Consider the following 24318-nt stretch of genomic DNA (forward strand, 5'->3'; position numbering starts at 1 on the left):
GGCCCAAGAAAAACAGACTTCGCCGGCATCTTCGACAAGTCGCCATGTAGGGAATAACGTTTGATGTTCCTCCGCTGACGGGTGTTTAGAGGAAATTGTAGGCTTCTTGCGCTGCCAGTATGGCATTCGCCTGGATGAGTGTCGAGCTATGTAAGGCGTGCTTCGAATATCGATCTAGAGTCAACGGTCAGCCGAGTACATTTCTAACTATCCACCGTTCCCGACGAAGGGGCATATTCGATTTCTTGCCCCTTTTAATACTCGATGAAAATTTCTGCACGCAATCGAACGTTCCTGGAATGAGTTTCGCAAGTGCTCGTCGCGAAGCCTCTGCTACACCCAGGCATGTATGTATTTATAGCAATGTGTTTATTTAAGAAACAACGTGGCTGACCTGAAAATTCGATAATATATTACGTTCACCTAAGGCTCGCGATAGTGAGGTTCTCTTCTGAACTTTATTGCAGCGCAGAGTTCTGCATAAAGTGTTTGCATGCAGGGCTAATTAATGCACGTTGATAACAGCCTGCTGAAAGATCGATCACTTTCCTGTAGAACGAGTTAGGTGATGGAACTTCTGGGTTCATGCACAACTTTTGTCAGCGCCACTTAACGAGTCGAATAAAAATAGAGGCGGATACGCGTAAGGCCGTGTAACTCTTTCGCTATAGCAGCTCTCGGTGTTGCTGTGTTTGCACCAGTAAACCTGCATAATAGGCCAGTGTGAGTCAGCACACTTTTGCGGTTAGTAGACGCATCGATCCCCTGTAACTATGCTTTAATCTGCACTCCTTAGGTGGACGATGAAATTTTAATCTGGCACACCGCGGATAGTAGTGCTGAGTTACTATGAAGCAGTGGAAGAGCGTCTTCCTAACTACTTCTGCAAAGTACAGTTTCAAAGTTACAGGCATCCACTTCCCCGCGTGTTTTTAAGGAAATTGCATTGTACATTGGAGTAACCTGCTACCTAGTGCTGTTCTGGGGTAAAATGCACCTGGATAAAATTCTAGTGCACCTCATAGGCATTCCGATATGTAAAAGGACAACTATTAGGATGTGATGTGTAAATACTTGAAGGTTGAGAGCATATTTAATAGTTCAAGTATTCGAGTACTAAAATACTATTAAAACTCTTTACCTTTGATCAGTTTCAGTTCGTTGTCAACACAGAATCAAGATAGACTCAATATAGTACTAGTTCAGTACCAATTCTTACTATTTTTTATTCCAATTCAAATTTGGTAAGTACTTTCTTTGTAAGGTGTTCTTTTCTTGTCTCCGTTAATTACATTCCTTCTCATCCTCTTCATGAATGATGCTCAGTTCATTCGTAATGATATTAACGGTACATGCTACTTTTATTACCAAGTTTATAAAAATCCACAAGAAATGGTATACTACCATTATTTTCAGATCGGTTTGAAATAAATATATCAAATTATAAAAATATAAATTTATACAGATATAAAATTTGTTCTAGTTTTACGCCCCAAATAGTCTTCCAGAAATTAAGATTCTACTTTCTTACAGAAAAGTTTGAATATTGCGCACAATCGTATGTTACACTTCGTCCACAATAAATACATACAAAACAAACATGGCCCAAATGGTTTAACAACCAGTATTACCTGTTACTTGGTTAAAACGAGTTAATTCCTCATTTGAAGTGACCTTCGAAGCGGGTAAGATGAGTTAACGATTACAGATAAAACAATGATAGGTACATAATTTCATTATTTATTATTTAATTATTTTACATTATTTATAAGGTGTCGTATTGCACTTTTCGCCATTCTCATCGTATATAATAAACTAAAACTAAATTTCTGCATTCCTAATCAATATTTTTGAAGCAAGTAACTTATTTATTTATTAATTTAGGAACACATGACCTTAATTTTGTTATGATATTCATATCACAAGAGAATCCTCTGCATTCTGCAGTTGCGGTGGGCAGAACGACATAACTCGTCGGTCCAAGTTTGCAGTTGCATCACAGTAGGCGTTTTAGGTGAACAAATGCCCGAAGTGAACGTGTTAAAGGACCGAACAACGTTCATTTCGACCAAGAATTGTACATGTTCCGCACACACAAGACCTTCCCAATTTAAAACCACCCAGCAGCGTCCTGGAAAAGTTACCCGACCACGTTGAGGGGCACTACTGCATACCCGATGGACGTTTTACGAGCGCGTCTGAAATTCGTTCATCGAATGGCATAAAAATCCCAGACGACGCATCTGCGCCGGGGATCTCGTTAATTCATACACCTCGCGTTTTTTTTACGAGTCGGCTTTATAGGAGATGCACCCGGAATGTCTTTGGCAAGCGTCTCTTGTTTCCGCGCCGCGTGATTACGTCTAGCGTGTCACGCGCCACCGTGACCATTTTCTCGCGCGGGGCTCATGCAAATTTCGGCGCGAACGCGCGCCCTATTAAAGCGGGATGGTATAATCTCGAATTTTACGAGCGGCCGACGTCGTTCCTTGTCTTTTTTTTCTCAACCGAATGTCACTGGAACGACCCCTATACACGTGATCCACCGTTTTATGCTTTCTTGCGAGCACGAGTGCCTCTTCCCAGCTCCACACCACTTTCTTTTAATGTCACTGTTCCTCGGGCACGTTCGCCAGCGGTTGTACCTCCCGATGGAACCGGTCCAAGGAAGGCAAAGCTCCGGCACCAGCGGAAACGTGCACGCGTGCAGTCACGCGTGCGCGTAACGTCCTTCGAAGACGCATAAGTCGCCGCGGATAATTGGCCGATGGCCTGCGGCCAATGCCATCGATTTGTACCACCTGCTCTCCCGCATTGCTGTGGCGAATGTTACGGCAGTATTTATTCTTGATCTCGTTAAACGCGGCCATCTGTAGACCGAGGGCGCGAGGCTTGTTCCGTGAGAAAAATTGAAAAAGACGGCGGTGTGGCGTGGAAGAATTGAGAGGGGGGTATGGGGCACGGTACTGTAGCAGTGTTGATGTACAGGGTGGCCCGTGATTGGTACGTTATTGATTGGTCGTATTTCCTGTTTCAATTCTCGCCGCGTCAACTTCATTACGCACATGCTTGGGGAATTAATTGGTGTCTGGTTAGTTTTGCGGGTAGCTGAGTCTTAGAATGCACTTATATCTAGGCGACGGAGGTACGTAGTAAGGGTAGGTTCGACGAGATGGGACGTAGTTGCCATAGACTATAGTCTTGATTCATGCAGCATGGTTTTCACTAACAAGGGATGATCCCGAATCCGGAAATTCAAAAAAATCTGAAACTTGGTGAATATGTAGGGGATTTCCTCCTGATTATAACGCAATTTTTGTTTGCTACCCAAATTCACTTTAAAGGGGTGAAATTAACCCCTGAATATTCGGCTGTTTCCCGATTTTATTTCGTAACTCGCAATCTGTAAGAGATAGAAAAGAAGTTTCAAGACAAAAGTTACTTCTTTTAATTAGGACTAGGATTTGGTAACTTACAATTCTTATAGTTCGCGAGTTACCTATAACACAAAATCGCAAAATAGCCGGAATTTAAGAGGTCAATTTCATCCCCTTACAGTGAATTTAGGCAGAAATCCTCTACATATTCGCAAAGTCTCAGATTTTTTTTAATTTCCATGTTCAGGATCTTTCCTTGTAAGTGTATTGTTAAATCCTTTCTTAACGTGTCCGGACATCATCATCCACTTGTGCCCTTAGCCCCTTTCAGGCGTACCGGATTTACTCGAAAACGAGCGGATTGGTCCGTGGGCCTTAAGGCCCTTTTTCAAACGTAAATTACCCCCTACCCAGAATCCAAACTCTCTCCAGAAACACCACTTCCACCCTCTCAGTAACTAACCCGATCTCCTGTTCCCACATCCTCGCAATAGAACCACCAATAGCGTTTTCTCATTAGTCTACATTTCTCCTTACGCATAATCTAGAAGTCAGAAAACTCTTGTACTTTATACCAGCAATTCGTTCGAATCTCTTCAGAATAAAGACGTTCCTATATACTACAAATATTTCGGATTAGTTCCTCCCCAGGTTCACGACAGTATCACAGAGAAGCCAGCACCTGTGTATAGTCGTTCCAACGGAAGTAGTTGATTACGAGGAATCGATGGCAATAGAATCTAGCTCTGAAGATCGAACCTACAGTATTAACGGGCGCAGCGATTTTATCTTGTCGAGCGCCATCGTCGGGGCAAGTCGATTAGTCGAAAGACGATTCCAATGTCGAGGGATCACGGCCGGGCCTATCCAAGAGGACTCCAGGAGGCTTCCATCCAATTTCCCGATGAAGGGAAATGTCCATTGTCCTATCCGCGGCGCAATCTTTTTACCTGTGATATAATCTGAGATAACGCGTCCATCGCTGGGGGGGAAATGGACGTAGGTAGAACTCGTTTACCTCGTAACCCCGTCAAGTCGTAGCTGTTCGCACGGGGCTCGGGGGAAAATCGATAACACGCTCCCGACGTCGACGATGTCGTGCCGTGCCGTTGTGTTACGAGCGGGCCCGTTTCATGGGGTTCTGCGCCCTCGCCGAGAGCGGGGCAAATACGACGTTAGATAATCAGGTGATACCGATATATCGTTATCGACTGGCAGTATTATTTCATAGCGTCGTGAGGAACGGCGGACAGGCACGTACAATGCGCGTCATTGACGGCGGGGTGTACGGGGCCATTCCCATCTCGCGAAGTGGTTTCCGGGCGTCGGGGCGGTAATAATCCAGCGCGCAGTATCTCGGGCACAAATAATGCGCGTGGAAATTAGAGAAGTTTATGATAACGCGGCGCGATGCGGGGGAACACTGTCGCAGCATAGTTCGCCCGAGGTGTCAGCGTTGCTGAAAGTATTACTGGCGCTTAGAGGCGGATTCGTTTTCCATTAGCGCTGAAAGCGATACGGCGACGTGTATAAATGAACGGTTCGGCGAATGCCGATGTTTACGACCACGGGGAAGCTGTTGCTGTTATTACGATTACACAGGGACGAATCTCTTCGATTAATGCTTAGTTTACACCTGACGAGTGGGCTCACTCGGCCGAGCATTCGCCCAGTCTGAACGCATAATCTAGTACTCAGCCGAGTAATCCGGAAGGGAAGAGTTTCACTCGGCCTAGTAGCAGACCGATGACTCGGCCGAGTCACTCGTCAGGTGTAAACCCAGCTTTAGGGGTGAGCTCTGATTTAGCACGTTCTAGATCGAATAGAATGACGTTTCAGCGACTGCGCGTTCGATTGAGTATCGGCGGTCCATGACAGTCCTTTTCCCTAAAACTTGATCTCTTTAATTTTTTTTCAGTAGGCTGGGTATTGTACTGCAGATAATCCAGGTGAAAATGTATTTTGTGGTAGTTGTTGGGGTGCAAAGGGTTTGCAGCAGAGGCTTGGTTTATAGCTTGCTGAGGTGGTAGGTTAGGGATGTGTTTCACAAAGGATAGAATCTTTGGGTAGTGCATTTTCGAGGACATTCTCAATTATCCTAATGAACTTCTGTGTAGCGGATACATTTCTGGCTCTGGTTTCCTTTCCTTTCCTATCGCTTTGGACGTGTCAACGCTGTCAACAGTGTCGAGCCTATAGCGTAGGGGGCAAAGCAAGCTTATAACGAGGGAATACTGTATTTAGAAAAATCAGAAAGGAAGTATTATACAGGGTGTTTATAAAAATGTGGGGCATTTTTTCAGGATCGGTTCTACACCTGTATGACACCTACGCACGTGCACACAACTGCATAATCTACTGCAGGTCGCGTAAAGTCACACATTAAGTATATTCTTAGAAGGACATTTATGCCTGACCTTTATGAATGCACGCAAACCTCTTGACTTTTACGGAACTTGTTCCGAATCTCCAGGTCGCATAATATCCACGTTCGTGTGCACCGGCAGAGAGAGAGCGGAAGCATCGCGAACTCGCTCTGCCTGGTTCAAAGAACTGTGGAAAATCTTTATCGGTAGAAAAACGTGTAACGCGGATCTTTGGAAATGCAGGATAAATTGGAAGCGTCGCTAAATGAGCTTGAAGCATACGCGTTCGCGTACACGTTGAAAACGTGGAGTTGGGTCGTATATCAGGGGAAAGGCGAAAGTTCTCTTCTATCGGGAGAACATTTTTCGCTGGCTGTAATTCATTTGTTGCTCCAAAACTGTCGTAGTTTCATAACATTGAAAAATCGTGAAGTACGTTGGATTATATTCAACTATTTTTAAACAGAGGAATCACGGGTCGGAAACGTCGGAATGGCATTCGATATAATCGATACATTTTGTTAATTTGATCAGTCGTAACGTGCTCACAATTCGAAAGGGAATCGTGGAAACGTTTCTTTCCATTTGCAAATAAGCTACCTTTTGCTGGGAATTTATTCCTTAATCGCGTGTGTATTGTTACATCAAATGAGGTAGGCGTAAGATAAGTTAGTTGATTAAAAAAAGTGCAACATTAAGGATATTAGATTCTGTTACTATATACAGCATTCGTGTCAATGACATTGGTCAGTTGGTAGAATTGTGATACGAGTCAAGGTGTTGGCGCTTTTCACACAGAAATCTGCTGAAACTGTGAAACATCGTTTGTAAATCAAAACGATTATTTTTTGAAAATTTATTAAAAAAAATTGTCAAGGAATTACATAGATGATTAATCACTTTCAATTGGAGCACCACGCATATTTTGTCGTCAAAATATGCAGTTTTTAGATTAAACCATTGACATCGATATTTATCTGTGGCTTCATATTTAAATAACTTCTCTTTCTGAACACTACACGAGCGTTAAACATGGTTTCAGTGGATCATTTATGTGTATTAACCCTTTGTGGTCACACAGGATGTATTGTACCCCAAGAATAATTTTCGAGTTAAAATCTCGTGTCTTTACGACTTCCAAAGGGGATTTATCGCAAGAAAAAAAAATAAAAAATCGCTTTTTTCCCACAACCGTGGAAAATCTCTCATTTTCAACTACAAATTTTATCATATCAAAATTTACATTTCTAGAAAAAGACTATCAGACCATGATTGTCTAAGTATTACGAACGTACAATCACTGAAAAGTTAAAAGATTCAAAAATACGAAAATGGTAACTCAAAAAATGACGCTGGGGTGCAGTGAACCCCGTGTGACCACGAAGAGTTAAATATTAGACCAAAATAACGTTGACAATTTCAAAACAATCTGCGATTAGTCAAAGCCCCGCTTGGAATAAATATTATTCAATGAGTCTCGGTATCTCAATTAATACCTTATAAATCTGAAACAATTTGTAACTCTTTTCTACGCGAAGGTACAGAAAACTGAGAATGGGGAAACTTGAGTGCCATAATAAAGACTATCCTACCCTGACATAATTTTCTTTTAACGAAGCTATTATTTTTATATATAAATCGATCTTTCCAGTAGAAGATAGTCATTGAACGATCCCACCAATTCCTCGTACCAGCGTGTAGAAATTAGTTACAGCTTGCACCACTTTCCACACGACCCAGGTAAATAAACAGCAGTACTTGTCAGAAGTGTCTAAAGCGGGAAGTCATAAAAGTACCAGAAGCTCCGACGCATTCAGAAGAGACATTCCGAGCTCGCGTTTAAAAGTATCCTTAATCACGATCGATTCGTTTCCCGCGCCGGCACGGCCGCGCAATCGGCGACGATCATTCCCGTGCTCCGTTAATGATATACTATTGTCCGTGGCCCGCGTTAATGGAATTATAGATTCTCGCGTGCGCGCGCGTTGTTGCGGTATCATGGGAACGATGATGGAATTATGTGGGTTAACACAATCCACGTTCGAGGTTAGGAAGAAATTTACAAGCCTTCACGCACGTGCGCGCATAAACGGCGGATATACGATCGCAGGAGTCTCTATGGTGGCCACAATATTCCCCCATGGTAACTCGATAATGTATTATGGATACGTGAAATTCGAAGAGAATCTCACTGGCCACGCATACCGGGAAAATACAAAGTGTTTGGCCGCTGAGTATCCGCGTGGAAGAGATCGTTTCACGCCTCGTCTATGTTCTCCTTCCCACGCCGTTCCGATGCCGTCCATCCCTTTGTCCATTTTCATTCCATCAGCTTCGAATTAAACTAATTTACCTTCGCGCGGCGAAGACAACACGCCTCGGCCATCACCCCCCCCCGGTTCGCTCAATGTGTCCACTTTATTCACAGAATATTTCTTGTCCTCCAAATTTCACTTATTTTTCGCCAGATCGTTCCTTAGCGTATAATGTCTTTCAGCGTTAGATCGTAAAATCAGTTCCGCGTTATCTATTATTAAAGCTACTGCATAGCCACAGTCTCTAAGTGTATCAGAACAGTACCTGCAGCTGCTAAACCAGTGGGGCGTTTTTCTTAATAAACAATCTATTTTCACTGACGTCGCTGTACGCGATTCAGTGACTAGAAAATTCTCCGATCGGCGTCTCACGTACGATTACATATAATCCAATTACAAACTCGCTGAACCCGTTAAGAGGTCGAAGATCGTAAGTTCATTCGGAGCGAGACTACAGCCGATAGGACGGGCGCGAGCGGCGAAATAAAAAAGTTCGAAAGAAAAAGAGGGAAAGCCGGGGGCGTAGGGGCTGGGAAAAATATCAGAGGGCGGGGGAAAAAAAAAAGGTGGATGGAAGATATAAGACACGGGAACGAAGCGATAATTCGATTAGCGGTGAGTTAACTTGCTGCTCGGTCCGATATAGTATTATCCATTAACGGTATGCGCGTAGGAACCCGGTTACAAAGGCTGCGCGCCGTGCCATCTCGCGATCGCTGTTCCTTTTAATAACACACGGCTTCCCTTTCACGAGCTCAGCGCGGAGCTGCAAAAAATTATTTGAAAACTCGGCGAGCCGGTGCAGGGGGTCGCAAACTCGATGCACTACACGCAGACCATAATTAAATGTCGAGCAACTCGTCCACTGATGGACACGCCTAATTCCATTCGCTGCCATAACTACGTTAATAAATTACCTCCCTTTCAACCTGACCCGATCTCCTTCCGCCCAACGAGTAATTGTAGTTCAAAAGATTTTTCAACATCGCACGATATTGTTGTGCCCGGGCGAAGCGTCCAGCAGTGTAAAGAAGCCGACGATTTCCGAGGCGTCGCCTTTCGATTAAGGGGAGGTTCTGGTCTAAATGTCGATTTTTTTTTTATTTCATTTTTCGAATGTTCAATCTTTTAGGAATACGTGTTTAAAAGCATTTGTTGAAATTCGTAAAATTCCCCAAGTTATAGGCATTTGAGTAGCGGCAAATGCATGGGCGCAATAACTGGCCACTGGGCGCTCAGGTAAAACTTTATACGCGTTTTTCTCGAAACAGTGTTCTCAAAACGGTGGGACCTGTATCTTCAAAAGTTATTATCCGATTCGACTGAAACTTTTTTAATTCTGAAGATTATTCTTTTGGCTAGGGGGGCGGGGCTAAAAAATCACAAAAAGTTGAAAATTTATAATTTTCAAAGTCGATGAAAGGACGAAAAATACAGGGAAAAGTGATATCAAACTTGAAGTGTCGTTATTTTCTAAAAAAAAATGTAATTTTGTAAATTTTTTAGTTCCCCCCTAGCCAAAAGAATAATCTTCAAAATAAACAAGGTTTCAGTCGAATCGGATAATAACTGTTGGAGATAGAGGTCCCACCGATTTGGATCAATTTTTTGACGCCTTGACTTTAACGACTCCCCAAGGCTGTCTGCAATGATTAATTATAAAACAAAAAATATATTTCTATAATCTAAGACATCCTTAATACAATGCAACAAGTCCCATTAAATTATATATAGCAGTTCTCCTTTAATTAATTCCTAAATATCACCTATTTTTGTTGGGCTCTAGACCAGAACCTCCCCTTAAGTGATAACAGATCTCTCTCTTTTTCTCTTCGCGGACGATGGTGTCGCTCCCCTGGGCGTCGATTGGCTCGATCCAGGGAAGCTGAAGACACCGATGCACAGCAAAGTACCGTGGCCAAGGTATCGATATCTCGATAACATGGTTCGTTGATGGTGGCAGCTCGTAGCACGCGAGTCGAGTCGGAGGTGAAAGGGCGCCGGGCATCAATCATAGCTTTCGCGCGATTTACTTCGAAACGCTTGATCGTGTCTTGCCAGGATGTCGTCATCGGTTCCTTTTTCTTTCGCCAGTCCAGCGCGGTCTTTACCATGGCCGAAAAACCAGTCTTCCTGCTCCCATGTCACCTAACACAACATCTGCTCCGCCTTGGAACGTCCTCTGGACGACAACCCGCGGTCACCCGTGGGATCGATTAGTCTTCTCTCGTAGAAGTCGCGCGCCCCCCTTCGTGCTCGCTTTTCGCGGTAAAAAACGCGGCAGAAATATCATGGAGCGAGCCTGGCCACGGCGAGCCGTTGGAAAAGAACCACAGCGACGCTACACTGGCCCCCACTGTCTCCTCCGCTGGAATCCAGAAAGAATATTTTTCGGTTCGGGACGTTCCCCTCGGGTGAGCCTCGACCGCTCCCAACGATACGTCCGGAAGTCTCGTGTTTCTTACTGTGTTTGCCCAAGTGCGCGCGACGTTAGAATTGTTTTGCCACCTTTTCGTTTCGAGACCCTCCCCAGGGCCTTAATGCACCGCGCGTTCCTATGCCTTTGGTAAATGGACACCGGCGGGGTAGTGTTCTCTTCTAATACCTTGATGGTTTGCAGCTTCCTAGAGGATATCTCTTGTTACCTCGCTAGAGGGCTGGTCCATTGAACCCTGGCGTTACAGAATGGGACTTAATTATGTCGCGTGACGAAAACTTTGGTTTTTTTTCTTCTGTTCACTGTGGCTTCGATGATCCTTTCGATGATCCTCTTATTATACTGTTGCAGTGGATGTATAAACAGTTACTCGCAAAAGTATCCAGCCAGGCACACTGTTAAAGTCATAATCATCCATTATAATTTACATTTACGGTCGAACCTCGATAACTCGAAAGCCTCTATATGTGGAAAATGTTCTTCACTCGAAATAAAAATTCCTTAACTCGAACTATATTTTGCATGTTAAGTTATGTATTTCACCTCTACAACTCCAATTTAGAAGAACGACTCTACAAGTCGAAGTTTACTTCTACATATGTATTAAGAAATTTCGTAGAGAGATATCAAAATATTGTGGAAAATGTTTTCTCTGCATTAGTTGCGATTGAAAATGCTATTGAATCACAGTACGCTAAAAGAATATTGCAAAGTTTACACTAGGACATAGCAAAGTCACAAATTTTTTAGTATATAGTAAAGAGTAATATTTCGAGCATAAGATGTCTTATAATTATTTTTATATATGTAGTACATAGGTTTCAGGTGTATTTGATTATAGATATACAATAAAGAATTGACCTAGATTGATTCACCGTCGTACAAAGCCTCTATAAGTCGAATTTTCGTTTGTTGAACCTCTGTTACTCGAAAACTCGATAAGCCGAAACCTCTATAATTCAAAGATTTTTTCCCTTCCCTCGAGATTCGACTACTACAAGATAATGCACTTGGCAATTGCTAAAGGCGAAAATCTCATTTGTTAGAAAAAGTGGACTTGGTCAGTTTTATCACCAAGCCAACGATATAAGAAAGTTGCAATATCAGTTTATATTCCACTTATTTTTAAAATCTGTTGAACTTTGTAGAGATCCCAGAAACTATTACGTTTGTCATTATCGAATCCCAAGAGTCTCTGCGGTTATACGAACGCGAGCAATCGCAGACCAGGTGATTTTATTTGATGATTAATAAATTGGTAATAAAACGATATCCCATTTATCCATAACACAAAACGTCCCTGATGTGCACGCACACGCATCCTGGCTTCGATATCGTTTTAATCCGCGCCACCATGGTTCTTTCATTCAGGAAATTATCGTATAAATATCACGGATGCCGTGTATCAACCGAATACCGGAATAGTGTAATAAAATTGCTGGTGAAAATTCAATATCCCGACAGGGACCTCTTTGGTCACACAGTTTTCATGGGTTTCACCGACGCATTGCATTAATAACCACTAATGGCATAGTATGCGCACATGACAAAGGATCGAACAAATATAAACGAGGTTTATACAAGGTGATTAAAACGTGTATGATAAAATTCACGGGTAGTATACACAGTGCAGCTGAAAGCTAAGGAAAAGATTCTAATTTACATGCGATATGAAGTCTTTAAATAAATGGAGTGTAGTTGCACTTTTAATATCCTATATTTTTAGTTACCTATATTAAGCAAACATTAATAAGTACAATTCTTTTAAAAGTATGCTGTCATTTACTGGGCTTCTACACGTTTTGCATTTTATAATTGTTTTTTTTTTTTTGAAAATTATGATAAGAATAAGTAATTATTTTTATAGAAATTTCAAGAAGAATAAATTTAAATGTAATTTCAACAGTCGTTTTGTTCTTATACATAAATATATTCAAGTATTAATCTGAAAGGTCTGTAGATTCAACAATTCGGTCATTCACTGGTTAGTTTACCCTATTTCCCAACAAACTTCATATCAATTGAAACCTCAATTACTATAGTATACATTCCCATCTATAACGAATCTAAAACGTCTCCTCTAAAAAGATGTCAGTCGTCCGGAGCCCAGAATTGAGTTTGCGCGAATATTTTTGTGATTCACTGCATATGCGTTCGCTAGTAACGAAGTAGAAAGTTCACAGACACATTTTCCACGTAATTTTCAGGGAAGGGACGGCTCTACCCGGCCTACAGTTTGAGCGGCAGCGAGGGTGAGGAAAATTCGCCAAGTCTGCGAGGTCGAGCGCCCGCCTACCCGCAAAATAATCATCAGACCACGCAATCGCACCTCAATCACTACAACGCCAGTCAGCATAAACAACGTGCCTATCAACAGCAACAACAGCATCCCCTGTATCATATGCCCAGCACTGGCGCTGGCCTCAGTGACACACCAACCTCGGGTAACGCGTCCGACGAGACTCTCACCGACAGTGACCTAATCACTGTTGCCCGCGACTCTGCTCTGCTCGTTCATAACGGTGAGTAGCAGCATTGTAATCGATATGCAGGTGTAACCGCGTATTCTATTGTTCTATTCTGCGGCCGTTAATTCGTGTACATGCAACTCGAATTTCATGAAGAACGAGGAAATTTCAGACTCACCACCTGCAAGAGCTCTGTGGAGTCTTTTGCAGAGAGAGGGAGAGAGAGAGAGAGAGGGAGAGAGAGAGAGAATGCAGCTGTGCAAATATAGTCAGATGTAGGAGAAAATATTTTGGAGTCTGGAAATTAGTTTGTTCAGTTTTTGTATTCAGATCGACACACTTGACACAATTGTTTGTTAAGGTGAAGTTTAAGGTAAAAAAGGGAAAGAAAAATGAAAAACAGTTTACTGGGTATGCACTACACACCAGTATGGTGGGTTGGACGAAATTAAATAGGGCCAACTGTACAATGATTAGCACCCAAAGCGGAAATCCCAATTGGAATTTTCGTTAAAATAAAACGTCTTGAGAACCTATTAAGTGTTTTATTCTAAAAATATTCAATGAAATACAAAAATAGAATAAAATATTCAATGAAATACAAAAATTAATAATTTATTCTTCATTAATAACTAAAAATAAAAATAAATAAGAGATCGGACGAAAGAAAGTAAAATTAAGATCTATATAGTTAGAGTCATCGGATTCAGGACAATTGCTTAAGAAAGCCATCAACTCTTCCTCGTTGCGGAATGTTTCTCTGCTATTTCAGTTTGTTTGCATACTCCTTATCAAAATGTTAAGAAAACGCTACTCAGCATTTTGTCCCACTACTAGCTTTAAGACTTTTTTGTGGTGTTGCGAGATGTAAAATGTGCAGTTCAACTCCTGGAATTTGCAGTGTTGTAGTGAAAGTAAAATAAGAAATGGTAGAAAAGTACTTTCTAAGCTCGTACTTCTTAATAGTTGCCTTTTTAATCAGAAGTGTCAATGATTAGTGCAGTGCAGCATTAGTGCAGTTTATCCTACTTAAGTAGTTTCAATAGAATTATTGAAGACTGAATCAGGGACTATATATGGATCAAGTTTGTTTTCACTTGCTTTTAAGCGGCCGGGTGTGAATCCAAGCTAGGGGTGCAATCGATAATGTTACTTAGGTCGTTCTATGAGTAATGTGACTTTTTTCGATACGTTGATGAGGTGTAAAGTACTTCTCTCCTATCTGTCTCCTATTTATAAGCTTTCAATTCCCCTTCTTTACAGCCCCTTCGTTTTATTGAAATACTCTTCAACGACATCTCTCATTTCTTTTCGGTGTAAGTAATTTTCCAAGCTTTGAAAGGGGTGAAAATCTGACGGGGCGTCCAGTGAATATGGTGGCTGGTCCATGATTTCCCAAGCGAAGTGCTGCAGTTACTGAAACGTTTCCTTTGCGTCCTGCGACCTCGCGTTGCCCTGATGAAACAGAACTATGCAACGCATAAATAAAGCAGGCCGGCTTCCTTCCAAAGCAGACTTTAAAGGATTTAATTGCTCGCGATAAAACTGTATTTACAAAAAATAATTACGGCCATATCTTACCAAACGGATAACAGAACCTTCTGTCGTGGTATACATTATTTGCATTGTGAAAGTGGGGTTTACGAATTATTTCTCGTCTCCTGAACTTGGTTTCCCAATGGTTCCCTTTTCAGCTTAAAAACGAAAGCAATATGCACACTACGCTATTTTCTCAAACTCCACAACCCAAAATTTGAATAATACCTATTATTCGTATTTGCACCTCTTCTCTTTCTTCTGGAAGAGGTGGAATTAAGGCTTTCAGCTAACTCTTCCAGAATCATAATTGAATTTTGTGGATGCCCAGATTCAGCTCTATTGTTCAACTTAATGTTCACATCCGAGGCTATAGTTATCTAATCAGAATTCTTACAAACCACATTTAACATCGACTCACACAAAGTTTTCTCCATGCCAGTGGCGCGCCCAAGGGCCCTGGCACCTCCCAAAGAAAAACTGCAAAAGAATTCTTTTCTAAAAAGAAAAGAAAGCTGGATTTTATTCTTTAAATAATTTTTTATAATAACCTAATGAATTTTATTGAATTTGCATTAAAAATATTTTTATCCGTTCAACTCAGCTCCCCTCAACATTAAACCCGCCACTGCTCCACACGTAAGTTTCTCTGCTACCACAGTTACCCATTTCCCAAATCCCATTTCAAAGTTCGCCAACAGGTGAAACACTGGAATTGCATCAATCAGACTGCAATATAATATAGAAGGAAGATTTCTATGTACCTCTAGTATTTATACAAAGTAGACAGAACATTGCTACACAGCGTTGTCCCTGGAAAAGCCACATTTCCAGTGGGACATTCTAACCTAATAGTGTCCTGCAACGGAGGAACAACTTCTTCGATGATAATCGGGGCGAAGCAGAGGGACGTTGGTTGCTACGGCAGAATCGGTCATTCGCAATAACGCGAAATCGTGTCCCTACATTACTCAAACATGATGGATGGCCCTCGCCGCGATGAGGTGCGAGGCCACACACGGGGGTTCGTCGGAGACGGAGGTTATCGGCACACCAGCTTGTCAGGGATGACGTATCGCTGCGAAGGTACACAGCAGCGTAGTTCAGACCCGTCTGCCCCAACCTGTGCCACCTTCGCCGAGCAGAACACCTGGAAACCCTCTGGGTTCGGACACGTCTTTACTGAACGAGCTGGACACTTGGTCGTGATAGGTATTTATCACCCCAAGATGACACAGGACGAGTCAATCCCCAGCCATTTAACGGTGAACTTCCGCGACAACTTCGTCCCGCGTTGCTCGAGGCGCGAGGGATGAACGGAAAAATGAGGTGCAACGGCCTGTTAGCAAGGAAACAGGGTTGCTCTTCAAGATTGATAGGGTCAGAGTCTTCTGAAGTGTAATCTTGTCGACAAGATTCGCGCACGATTCTGTATTAAGTCGCTAAAGTGTTTGGTAAAATCATGTGTAAGTGATGAGGCAAAGAGTGACCCAAGAAAAAGGTCAGTTTCTTGACCTACAACTTTGGAACTGAATTTCGTGTCAAATGATACCTTATGGCAATATAAATTTTATTTATATACGTTTACCAAGATTCTATGCATCGGTAATCTGTTATTTTCAACTGCTTTCTGTAGGTACCGTTACATGCTAGTTCAAAGATAGGAATTCATTAATCCTGTAGGTCTATTTCGATAAACTTTATGCACCAATCTTTATTGTTAATCGTTTTTATTACTCAAAGAATGTATTACTGTCTGTAATACCTCACAGACAGTTAAGGGATAGCTCATTAGCGCAAATGGCGGCGCTACAATGAACCACTGTTAACAAGCAAACCTGAGAACGAAAACTAAAACTAGAACTAAACGAAATAGGAGTAGAAAATAAATAGACGAACATGTATTAACAATACAGCGAGAAAGGATATGTATCCTAATCTAAAGAAGTCTGATTCAAGCTTGACGTTCCTTCGCTGTTGCTTCTCAAAAATGCGGAGGCAGTGCTGTTCCTATCGTAAAAACAGTTCAGTGTCCTTAACGGTGCAGACCTCACATCGTAAGTCGAATTATTCAATCCACTCTCGCGCCAGCATGTCCTCCAGTTCTATTCAGTCCATTTTAGGAAATTACGCGTTCAGGATTGAATTACCATTACCCATGGCCGCGCTCATTGTGGCCAAGCTGGTTGGAATCTATTAAAAGCGAGTCGTCTTGCGCCCGTTTATGTCTACCTCGCGGTAGTAACAGAAGCAGGATATTAGCGTGGATGCACGTTAATGGCTCGTATTGCAAGCAAAGCGTTTAACTGCGATCGTTTATTTCAAAGATACCATCTCGTTCCAGTTTACTCCGAACGAAAGGAGACATAACGTTACGGTAATATATCCTCGTGAAATCTTTTGCGCGAGATGAGCATCTAAATGGAAATGCTCCCCGCGACACGGAGAATGGATCGCGGACTAAAATGACGTCACTGTTGCTAGTAAGGCGCCTCTGCACCCCCGAGCCCAACCCCGTCCTGTCCCTCCCGCTCACTTTCCCCCCGCGGAAAAAAATGTGCTTCGAATCTCCCCCTTTTATTGACCGTAATGGGAAACAGGCGAGTTCATAATAGACGTTCCACCTCGGCTCTCGATACTCCATTAAGATTTCAGCTGAATCACAATGATTCTCGCTAGTCGCTGGCAAGACGACAAAGAGAATAAAGAGGCCGTCGCGGATTTCATTCTCTAGCGTGACGACTCCGTCTATTCTCCGCGAACGTGACGTTAGACGATGTCCCTCCATCATCCATCAGACATGCGATTTTGTTCTTCCGCGGATAAGTAATTCCAACCCCCTTGGACACATCCTGCGCACGCGTTATGCCCGCGGCCAGAATCTTACCGCGGAAGTCGTGCATAAATCGGCAATTACGTCCCGCCACGGTTTAGCATGACAGTGGAAAGCACCTAGTCACTAACCGGAGGGTGCATCTCGCTGTTGTATCGAACGTCGCGCCCTGTGCACTACACTGTCATGGATTAACAATAATGTCTTCGATCACGGGTACGGATGACTTTGGTGGACGAATTGGCGCGACGTGACTTCTCATGATGGATGGTATCAGGTTTGGGGCGGTGTTCAGCTGGATATACTTCTTCTTCATTCTTCACGGTGTAACATGCAGGACTAATGGAAGCGATTTATGATTGCAGTATCTGTTGTGGTAGCCACGTGCTCCATTCTTATTTGTACACGGTGGATTGTGGGCACATAGAAAAGTTAATATATTAATACATCGCCTTCAGCTGAAGGTACGCCTTTTATAGTTGTCAGGCCTATTGAAATTTTTTATGTAATTGATATTCATATTAATTATAAATTCTTCTGTACAAAGTAGATGCTTGCGCGTGTTATTTCTTATGATTCAGAAGTAGGGCTCTTACTATCCGCATATCCGATTATCCGGATTGCTCGTTATAACTCGAAATCCGAATCGAAATTCGGATCTGAGTATCCGGATACCCGTACTTGGATCCGAGTACCCGGTTTCGAATATTTTATCACGATGGCTCAATAAAGTTCTCTTCATATTGATTCTAATTAAAGAGAACAAGTTTAACTAAAGTGATTAAATCACTAAGATAATAACTTCCTATTTTGGTATAAAGAAACAAGTTTATTTACATTTTCCGGTGACAAACGTTACGGGCCGCCCTTAATAGAGTCGAATATAATTTTACTGTTAACGCCAAGTGTGTGTAATACATTCTAATATCTAACATCGAACGATTCTTGAGGATTCGAGTGTTTAATTGTGTCCATAATTTTCTACGTACATACTAGAAGATGTTTGGTACTATCCTTCCTGCCGAATAGAATTTTAAACTCCCCTTCAATCAAAAATTACACAGACCAGGCGATGGTACGACTCCACCACACATTCCCGCAACATATAACCAACTTCCTCGTACATATCTCCGTGAAACTTTCCACGAAAACGCTCGACCGTTTTCTCGCGCTACCAGAGCTACTAAAATCTTTTTAATACCACCCCTTCCGACACCGTCCCGGCGCATACCAATACGATCGTTCTCCCGCAGTTGCGCCAAGTTTTGACAGAAACTATTCACTAATAGTCCGCGATATGTGAACGAACGGTATGTAACGTATAATAGCGGCCAGAGAAAAGAGAAGTTCGCGGCGCAGTGTACTCGTGGAATTCAAGGCAGCCAAAGAGGGCGGTTGAAATGCGGAATGTGTAGATGGGGATAGAACGGTACCAGTTTGCCTGTTCTTTCCCCCCCCAGACAAAGAAAACCCCCGGGGAAAATGAATGGCGGGTGTCGCCGCGCTGGTCGTATACAAATTTTTCTCCGCAGAATTCGAATATAAATATCTGCATTTCCTTCTTCGCCCCGGAGGATCGCCCCTCCTCCCGCTATCCTCGCCAGGACGAACCGTGAAATCAATCAGGAAGATCATAATTGTCCCAGCCTTCAGCCCTCGCCGGGAGGGAGCGCGGGGACAAAATAGTCGTTTGCCCGAAGGGGCGAGCGGGGTTGGAGGGTGCCGTAGATCAGAAGAAGCTTCCGGAATTAACGTTCAAAGAGAAGAAAGCGATATAGCAGAAGGGAGATTAATTATCTGCGAGACGATAATTCGTAAAGAGGTGCAACGGGAAGGTGTGCGTCCGTGATAAAGCGGGGCCCTCCTTCGTGTTAGGGCGTCGAAGGTCGGAAACGACGTGGATTAGAGCGCGCGACCGGAATTTCGCGGGGAAATCCATTCCTGCGCCGGAACCATGACCGACCCCGGAGAGCTTTCAACCAGGACGAATGAATACCCGAAGCGGGGGCAAGGGGGGGGATTACTTCCGTCTCATTAGCGTGGGCCACGATTCCGCGCGGCGAGATCGAGGAATTCGTCACGCCTGTCTACCGAGCGCCCACGAAAATCCTAATTCATTCGACGACCGACGATGAAAACGTCCGCTGATGATTAACCCTCCGAGAGACGAGAATCTTGTTTATCCAGCATCTTCGGATTAATTGCGCGGAGTGGGTCACTTAATTTTAAGTAGCCTGTGTGTTTCGAATGTGGAGCGATCTTTATTTGAGCAGTTTGCTATGGTGGTTTACTTCAGTATGTTGTTTTTCTAATTCAAGCTTTCGTCAGGGGTAGAAGCATATCCTTCGAGGCGATGACGACGCGAACAGGAGAGGAAAGAAGCTTAAATTGTACTGTTAGGCGCAAGAAGGGCCTCATTGCCAGAAGTCAGTCTCGAGTAACATATCTGTAAACATTACGAATTTAGATATTTTTTATACGTAATGAAGTTGTTGTGAAACTGTCTATAATATTGAAAAATTTGATACCCCTTTGCAGTTGCATTATTACAATCGGAATTATGTAGTAAATTAATCAGTGAAATTAATTTTAATTATAGTTCTCTCAGGCCCTTCTCGCATAAAATGGAGAAATATAGAAAAAAATTGCATAAAATTTGGAGAAATGTGGAATATTTAAAAAATATAGTCATAGAAATAGTCATAGATCGTGTCATGCTCAGGTTGATGTATGTTTGGCTTAGAATTAGATACGAGTTAGTGTCAGTTGTTCAACATCGATTCACAAAATTCACAACAGCTCTGTCAATTTTAAAGATACGGAAATACTTAGAGGGCATATATAGAAAAGAATGAAAAATCTAATTATACAGTTTATGCAAAAAGCAGAACAGTACAATTGTAAAGAATTTAAGCTAACTCAACCTTCCTGTTATTAAACTTACCAATCCACTGTTTTAAGGACTTTTTGAAGCCCCATGGAGGGCCTTAATTTTTACTGTGGCACACAAGTGCGATTAAATTAATTAATGCTGAATCATACTGTTTTTATCTTAGAGAAATTGAAGTGCACTTCAGTGGATCGAACATTTCTGTTATGTTTTGCGAAAGTTCAAATCAGAGTACCTACTCTACTAATTACGCTCCAAAATTCCACTACGCTTAACTCGTGATTGATCGTCGAGCGACATCAAGACCTTAAACTTCATTCGACGATGGGACGAGTTGCTCGACCGTTCCCGACGCCAAACTCACGCAACTAAGCGGAGACTTTAACTTCCCTAACTGCACTTAATAACTGCACAATCCGTGATACGGTGTACGTATTAGTTGAACGGCGAGCGTGGATAGTACATCCAGTAATTTCACACCCATTGGCAGGGCGTACGTGTAGAAATTAGATACCCATTGATGATAGTGCATGTAGTAATTATACGCACACCGATGATATTGGGTGTAGTAATTACATACCTTACAATAACGAGGCAAGCAATAACCTACATGGTCGTCGCCTGGCAGTGATACTTGTCAGGGATAACGCTAACATGGAGGATTATATGAATAGTAATGGGTTTCTTCAGGCTTGACTTTGTAACATGGGTATGTAAAGTAATGTTATTTCTGAAAAGTATGTTGAAGGTGAAAGTATCAAGGTACATTTACAAACGAGTGATCAAAATCTCAGAAGTTGTTTTGATAGAAAAACGCCTTCACATTTTGATTGACTGTGTATACTTCTAGTGCCATGTTTCTTCGAGCCTGTTTGTTTTCTGGTGTTAACTACTTAGCATCCATCATTATTCATCATAACTTATGCCCGTTTCACGCGAGAGACTTTTGTAGCTAATGATCGATATTTCACAGCTTTCTGTGTCAAGTAAAGTCTCGATTGAAAAGGCTGTTACTCGTATTGTTCCTTCAGTCTTAATAGCGAGTGGTATGTACAGTGGCTAACTAAAGTATTCGACCATTTGCAATCGTGAACAAATAGAGTAGTTAAGTTGAAGCTTATAAAATATTATTATGTCTATTGTAAGATATTTGTATTTTTTTTTTATAATTAGTGCGTGCGTTGTTAGATTTTATTAAAATCTTGCCGATAAAATCCTGATATCTTTATTTTGTTGTTGATGCAATGGTATTTTGAAAATTTGAATGGAAACGAATATTTTCGTCAGATACTGCATTATAAACGTAAACCAATGGCATGGTGCACAGCCAATCCACAAAACAGATTTGGAATTCTTAGTTTTCCTATGTGCGGGTATACAGAAGAGTGGCTGGACGTTGGGATATAGGAAAGCAGTATAACATTGACAAATTTATAAAACTTTGTATAGACCCGTATTAATACGCTGTGTACCATGTGGCCATAAAGCTGGACTTTTTCCCACTGCTAACATCGAACTGCGTGGAAAACGATACTCGTAAAGTCACCTGCCGCCGGGATTGACCGCCATGAATCACGAGCACTATCAAACTTGTACCAGTAATCCATTTCACGATTTCTGAAGACGTATACTTCGACAACCCCCGTTAAATCAAGACGTCACATAAGTCGCGATCGAAAGGTTTCTCTTAAATTACGGTGGACGAAGTAAAAGTGGAAAGAAATAAACAGGGCAAGTCTAGGAACAAGCAAAAACATTTTACAGATTTATTAAAGCATCAATGAGAATGTTACATAGATTATTGCTCAAAATTGTTCGAACAACTGTACGAATTGGAAAAGTTACAAGTACTTAAACTGGGTTATATAGTATCAATAAAATAGCAAAATGTGTTATTTATTTTTTCATTAAAGGGTACCATGCTAAATCACTCTGAAGATAGAGAGTTTCAACATTTATGACAGTCACTTCTGGCAACGAAAATAAATCATAACTACAATTTTCAAGAAGCAGCAAATATGTTTCATATAGCATGGTAATAAATGTCAGCAGGGGATGAAATATAGACAAATACTTATCTTACTTTTCCATGTTCATCAGCTCAAAGGATAATTTTACGAAAGTAATAAAACGAGGTATATATATTTAGAGTATAGTTAAAATTCACTATCGCCCGAGTAATTATTAGCGATACTTTGACGCAACAGCTAAACACCCTTGGGGGTAGTACGTAAAGGTATCTGTCTCATCGCGTCCCTGTATTTATTCGATACTGGTTGTTAACGATATCCGAAGATCCTTTGTCGACGGCAGTGTGACTACAGTTCGTTACACCTAAGGAGTCGGTGATTTATGTTTCAGAAAGCAAAAAACCTCTTTGTTGTCCGTGGCGTTAAAAGGGTTGAACCAAAGGGCTATCGAATTTCGTCTTCGCCACTCAAAATTAACGAGCGCCAACCCTTTGCGAATCTTTGTAACAATCGGTGCTATTTCAACAAGTTACAGCCTCGAAGCCTTGTTAACAATCCGTTTGATCCTATTACAGACACCTCGGCGACGTCCTGCTCACTTGGCTCGCCTAAAAGAACTATTTCGATGGAAGTGGAGGCCGCTGGTAAAGAAATGCAGTGCTAGAAATATTTCCTTAACGTTTTATCTCCAACTTCTGTATCTAACCGCTGTGTCCTCCCCTTGTGAGTTAGGCACACAAATAATATTTTATTTTTTAACTTAAACTGCACAGATTTTGTCAATAGCTCACTGTGTTAATGTTCAGAACACACTATTTGAATTTTCACCACGTTTTCAGAAATGCGCCCGTACGCTGGTAGCGAACAAGAATCGATAGATTACTCGATGTCTCGTTTCCATGCGCGGCTGTTTAACGTCCCCTCCCCGCCAATGGCACACTCTTACGTTCTTCGTTTTCGCGTTCTGTTTCGCGCCCAATTTGCGGCCCATCATCGCTGCGGAAGAAGCAATTTCTAACTTAAATGAAACTCCCTCTCGCTCGCCTGCTCGCTCGCTCGATCTCGCAGCCCCCCACGATCGACAGGACACCATGCCGGTGCTCGTCTTCGGGTTTCATCGAGGGACGCCACGGAAGTTCTTCTCTCGAGACGACCGTGCTACGAGCCGGCCTCTGAAACACCTACACGCAACTCACCACCTTCTTGTCAGAATTTCCAGCCGAGTCTAAACTTCGGCCCCGTGCACGCAACTCAATCCTCGTGCGATAGGGTGGAATCGAGGCGACCCTTTCTGTTCTTTCAAGGCACCACGTCCAATGTGGATTTATCGTTTGTTTGCTGCATTGATTTTGCAGATTAACGTTAATCCTTTCTGTAGTAAATTTATTTGCTTATTTTTTGCGACGGGGTGTTCGAAGAGGGGATGCTACTTCATATTTCATATGCTTGTGAATTTTTATTAGCAGTTCTTGGTAGTGGTGAAGTGACACGGAACTTCCTTGGTAATAATTCAGAACTAATTGCTTTTGATGATAGTTACTTATTTTCTGACATCAGTAAAGCTAAGACACCGTCTCGTTATCATAATGCCACGTTAAACGGGCACAAAGGGGTTAACGAGTTTGTGTAAACATAGAAGGCAACCTGTAAAGCTCACTGGATTATTCAGGTGCATCTTTTATTTCTATGTTTTTCAGTCACTTTTCGTTGGAAATATTTCTACCTGTTTAACGATTGAAGGGTGTGATACGCGTATTTGTGTGATCACCTTTTTGTGGATTCGTTAAAAATGTCCCAACAACTGATACGAGTTTAGAGTCAATTGAGTCGTGCTGTAGGAATTATATAAATTTAGCCACTTTGGATGGGTTTTCCTCGTATTTCGTTTGACAGCCGTTCGGTAAAGTGTCTACGTTCCACTTCCAATAAACCAAACCGTATCAAGGTAATAGGATTAACTCGATATACGGATTAGCCTACTTTCTCTTAGGCACATGGGCTAAGAACCACCTTCGAACCGCTTACGAACTACTTGTTATATTCCTGTCAAGATCATCACATAAACTTAGATTATCCTGGAACTACACGTAACTCGTTACGCTTTCGGTGACAGTATCGTTGCATTC

General features: G+C 42.1%; 1 protein-coding gene across 5 annotated transcripts in view; it reads left to right on the top strand.

Annotated features, from left to right (window-relative positions):
• The window catches only part of Ten-m (teneurin transmembrane protein Ten-m), an 834379-nt gene that overhangs the window by 386204 nt on the left and 423857 nt on the right, over nt 1-24318 (top strand). For all 5 annotated transcript variants that reach the window (XM_076807851.1, XM_076807850.1, XM_076807852.1 and 2 more), the window contains exon 3: nt 12703-13017. In XM_076807851.1, coding sequence (XP_076663966.1) covers nt 12703-13017 — 315 coding nt within the window. The remainder of the gene's footprint in view (nt 1-12702; nt 13018-24318) is intronic.

Source organism: Andrena cerasifolii, chromosome 3 (genome assembly GCF_050908995.1).
Source record: "Andrena cerasifolii isolate SP2316 chromosome 3, iyAndCera1_principal, whole genome shotgun sequence".
Taxonomy (NCBI): Eukaryota; Metazoa; Arthropoda; class Insecta; order Hymenoptera; family Andrenidae; genus Andrena; species Andrena cerasifolii.